This window comes from Sarcophilus harrisii, chromosome 2 (genome assembly GCF_902635505.1).
Source record: "Sarcophilus harrisii chromosome 2, mSarHar1.11, whole genome shotgun sequence".
Lineage (NCBI taxonomy): Eukaryota > Metazoa > Chordata > Mammalia > Dasyuromorphia > Dasyuridae > Sarcophilus > Sarcophilus harrisii.
This window is the reverse complement of record NC_045427.1, coordinates 453,675,432-453,679,605: the sequence shown is the minus strand read 5'-3', so window position 1 is coordinate 453,679,605 and position 4,174 is coordinate 453,675,432. Positions and strand designations below refer to the sequence as shown.

At 36.8% G+C, this 4,174-nt stretch overlaps 1 protein-coding gene across 1 annotated transcript; it reads right to left on the bottom strand.

Annotated features, from left to right (window-relative positions):
* Positions 1-2,297: 2,297 nt before the first annotated feature.
* Positions 2,298-3,218, bottom strand: LOC100915826 (olfactory receptor 2D2-like). Its single transcript, XM_003759136.1, has one exon. The coding sequence runs from the start codon at positions 3,216-3,218 to the stop codon at positions 2,298-2,300; it is 921 nt and encodes a 306-aa protein (XP_003759184.1).
* Positions 3,219-4,174: the final 956 nt, after the last annotated feature.

The following is a 4,174-nucleotide window of genomic DNA, read 5'->3' as shown; positions in this document are numbered from 1 at the left end:
GGCAACATAAATTCAATGTTTTTCACTGAATTTTGTTTAACTATTTCTGTTTCATGGAACAATTGATTTTTGTTTTGTCTCTTCTAGTTTCCAGGGATTCTATTTCTTGGATTACATTTACTATTTTCTTTTCTACTAATTCTCACCCCAATTATCTCTCAGAGCTTTTATTTAATTTTATGTCTTTTTTAAAGTTATTCATGAGATCACTGTAGAAAATCCAGTTTTCCTTTTGAGTTGTTGCTAAGAGCTTATATAGAATTACTCTTCTTTTGAGATATCTTTAGATTTGCAATATTAAAATATTTGTATGATTTTCTCATTTCTCCACTGTTAATTCCTGATTGGGATTATATGCTAGAACCAAGATCTGTTCCTTGTTGTGTTTTTGGTTTAAAATAGTCAGAAATGTTTTTTTTCTCCTGCTTGGGATGTCTGGGTTTTTACTTTAACGTCTATACTCTTCTATATTCCAGGGTTAGCTGCCTTGATGATCTTTGAAGTATAGGGTGCTATATCTTTTTCTGGGGCTTTTTCTGGGATCTTAGGACAGTGTTAGGGAACCTCAAAGCTCTAGGCCTGGGGTATTAGGGATAAAGCAAAAGTCCTTTCCCCTTGATCTTTACTCCTTACACTGAAGCTTCTCAGGCTTTTGTAGATCACGGACTGAGCATTTCTAATCACTTTGGATCTTTAATAGGGGAGCACTACACTAGTGTTGCCTCAGATCACTAAGTTTTGCAGGCTACATATGTTCCTGGACCATTCTGAGAGGCTACCCCTATATTGGAATTCATTTTGTAGGAGGTCTCCTTTTCTATGTCCTTTGGATTTCTCTGAAATTCTGGGATGGAAGAAATCACTTGGGATTTCCTATTATACTTCTCTATAATTATTTGATTCTATGCCAATTACAATATTATGTTGGAGTGGCTATTTGGGAGCAGGGTGGTGTACCTACCTTGCAGGCAAAATTCATTAAACTCCTCAGAATAATAATGCTAAATGCATAAAATTTGTTAATAAGGAATCAAACATTTAATGATAGTAAAGATGCATCTTTTCTATCCATCATTACTAAGGTTCTGAAATGTAACTATTATGTCTTCTGGGCCACTTTTTCCATCCATGTCCCTGGGCAACTTTTATGTAATACACTGTATCTTGCAGTATTTGTCAGTCTTCATTTGTAGAGGGAATTTCATTAATTGTAGCTATTTATAATAACAAAATAACAGATATATACAAATATCTGAAAGATTATGTTAGCTTACAGATAGGCCTTCCGACCAGATTCCTAGTGGCCTATCTGAATGCCTTTTTTTGTTGCCATGAATCTTTTTGCCACAGGTGACTCTGTTCTTCTAATGTTCTGGTTGGTGTTTCTGAACCAGCCTTCGTTTCAGTTGAGTAATCACCATGAGAATATCCAGGGATAAAGTCCAAATTATTATCTCCTTCACAATCTAGTTTCCTTGCCTGGGGCCTGGGCTAGCTTTCTTGGAGGCCTTCTGGAGTCTTGGTTTCAGTGGAGAAATGCAGGAGGACAGGCCAGCCAACACGGTGATATGAGATGGAATGAATGAATCTGGGGGAGTTTGTCCCTATTACAGTTAAATCCATTCATCATATTGAGTATAAGCCAATCATTATATCACTAGGTAACCATTATTTGTTGTAAGCTTAAATCAATCATACTGAACTAGAGAACTATTAATCATCATGTTAAACTAGATAACTATTGTATTATCAATTCCACTGAGTTAGCATTTTGTGAGAGTCCTTGTTTCAAGTACAGAATACTGGCCCATTACATGTTCTCCAAAGTCTAGTGTAAGTATTTCTAAGGCCTTTGAAAACTTCACATTGATAATGCTCTTCTCTAAGTTTTCCATATTAACCAACTCTACCTAAAATTCTGGAGAAATTGATGAATCACCTCAAATTTCTCTCAGTAATTAAATCATTGTAGGAGATATAATAAGTATAATACAAACATGCACATACAAATACATATATTTATAGAAGGTAACTAGGTGATACAGTGTATAGAGTACTGGACTTGCTATCATGAAGACTCATCTTAATGAGTTCAAATTTATCTTTAGACTCTTATGAGCTGTGAGTCTAACAATATTTATAAGGGTACATATAAACATATAAAATAAAGGTCAATAGTTTCATGTATTTTTCTACTATCAGTAGTAGGGAAATATTCATTTTCTGCCAGGGAGCTAATTGATAATTGTTTAAGGCAAGAGATGTGGCTAAATATAGTTAAACCACAAGAATCAGTATTACCTCCTATTGACTGCATTCTTGAATGCCCTCATCACATCCTTATTCCTTAGGCTGTAGATGAGAGGGTTAAGCATAGGGTTTATGACACCATAGAACACAGCAACACGCTTCATCTGCTCCCTGGAGGACTTGGGTGTCATGTAAGAAATTATTAGTGTCCCATAAAAAAGGATGACCACAAGGAGATGGGAGCCACAGGTGAAAAAAGCCTTGAGTCTTCCTGAGGTTGTCTTCATCCTTATGACAGTCACTATAATAGCACCATAGGAGACCAGGATCAGGGCCACAGGTACAAGAAGAATCACTACACCCATGGAAAAAATGGCTATCTCTGCTTTATGAGTGTCTCCAGATGCCAGACTTAAGAGAATTGGGGCATCACAAAAGAAATGAGCAATCTTATTGTCTCCTTGATAGGGGAGGCAAGTTGTGAATATAGTATCCACTGAGGATGTTACAATGCCACTGACCCAGCACCCCAATGCCAGTTGGCCACATATCTTCCCTGTCATGATGAGAGAGTAATGCATGGGGTCACAGATTGCTAAATACCGGTCATAGGACATCACAGCTAATAACAAACACTGTGTAGCTCCAGAAATGATGGAAAAAAAAATCTGAGCTGCACATCCAAGGAAGGAAATGACATTTCTTCTAGTTAGCATGTGAACTACTGCTTGGGGAACTATGACAGAAGAAAGGCCAAGGTCTGCCAGAGACAAGTTACAAAGGAAAAAGTACATGGGTGTATGGAGCTGGGAATCAGTTAGAACTAGGTAGATGAGGAGTAAACTCCCAAGCACAGCGACTAAGTAGACCCCCAAAAACAATATAATGAGTAGCAGCTGAGTCTGAGGGTCATCAGAAAGTCCCAGAAGGAGAAATTCTGTCACCCAGGTATGGTTGTTCTGGTTCATGTTGGATGTTCCTGCTTCTTTTGAAAGAAGGCAACAGATAAATGATGTAGATACGTAAATTTGGCATCATGGACTTTCAGAGTTGAAAGGGATCTGAGATATCACTTATTTCAACTTTTCACTGAACCCTCTGCATCTGCCATGATGATATATCCAAAATCATTTGTCACTACTCATAATGAACCCTAACAGAAAAAATTCATTTGATTGTTTGATACCCAAAGCATTAAAAAATTCCCTAACATATAATTCAATATAACACATGCAATGATATGCAGAAAGGATTTGACTTAGGTTTTTTCTGAGTCTTCACATCAAATATAATTCTGGTGTCAGACTATGGCCCAATTCCAGGGAGAAGAAAAAAGGAGCAGGAAAGAATCCATTGGAATAGCAAAATTAAATAATCATGGTAATTTCTAACTTTAGCTTCTTTTCCTATTATTTGTTTTTATGGAGTAAATTGGTAACTGGTTAAAAAGTCTTGTTGCAAAGAACACTAATGTAAAACTAATGGATGATAATCATCCTCTTTTCTTCTCTTTGTCTATTTAATACTAACCCATCTTCTTATAATTCATGCTCTTTGCTCACCTGCCCTATTCCTACAAGTCTTAAAACAATTTCTGCATTCCAGTGACACTGAATGTCTTGTTATTCTTCGGGTTAGATTCTCCATCTCCCATCTCTGGAATTCTTCTCTAACTGTTCTCATTCCCAGAATGTTCTCCCTCCTTATTTCTTTCTTCTGGCTTCCCTTTCTTTCTTCACATCCCAATTAAGTTCTCCTATTCTGCAAAAAGCCTTTTCTCATCCCCTTCCCCTCATTTCCAATGCAAAGCAGATATTGTTTATTGTCAGTTTATCCTGTATCTAGGTTGTTTAAATATAGTTCCTTGAATGTGTGAGCTTTAGATCGTGGGCTCCTTGAGATCAAATCAGTCAAGTGAACGAAC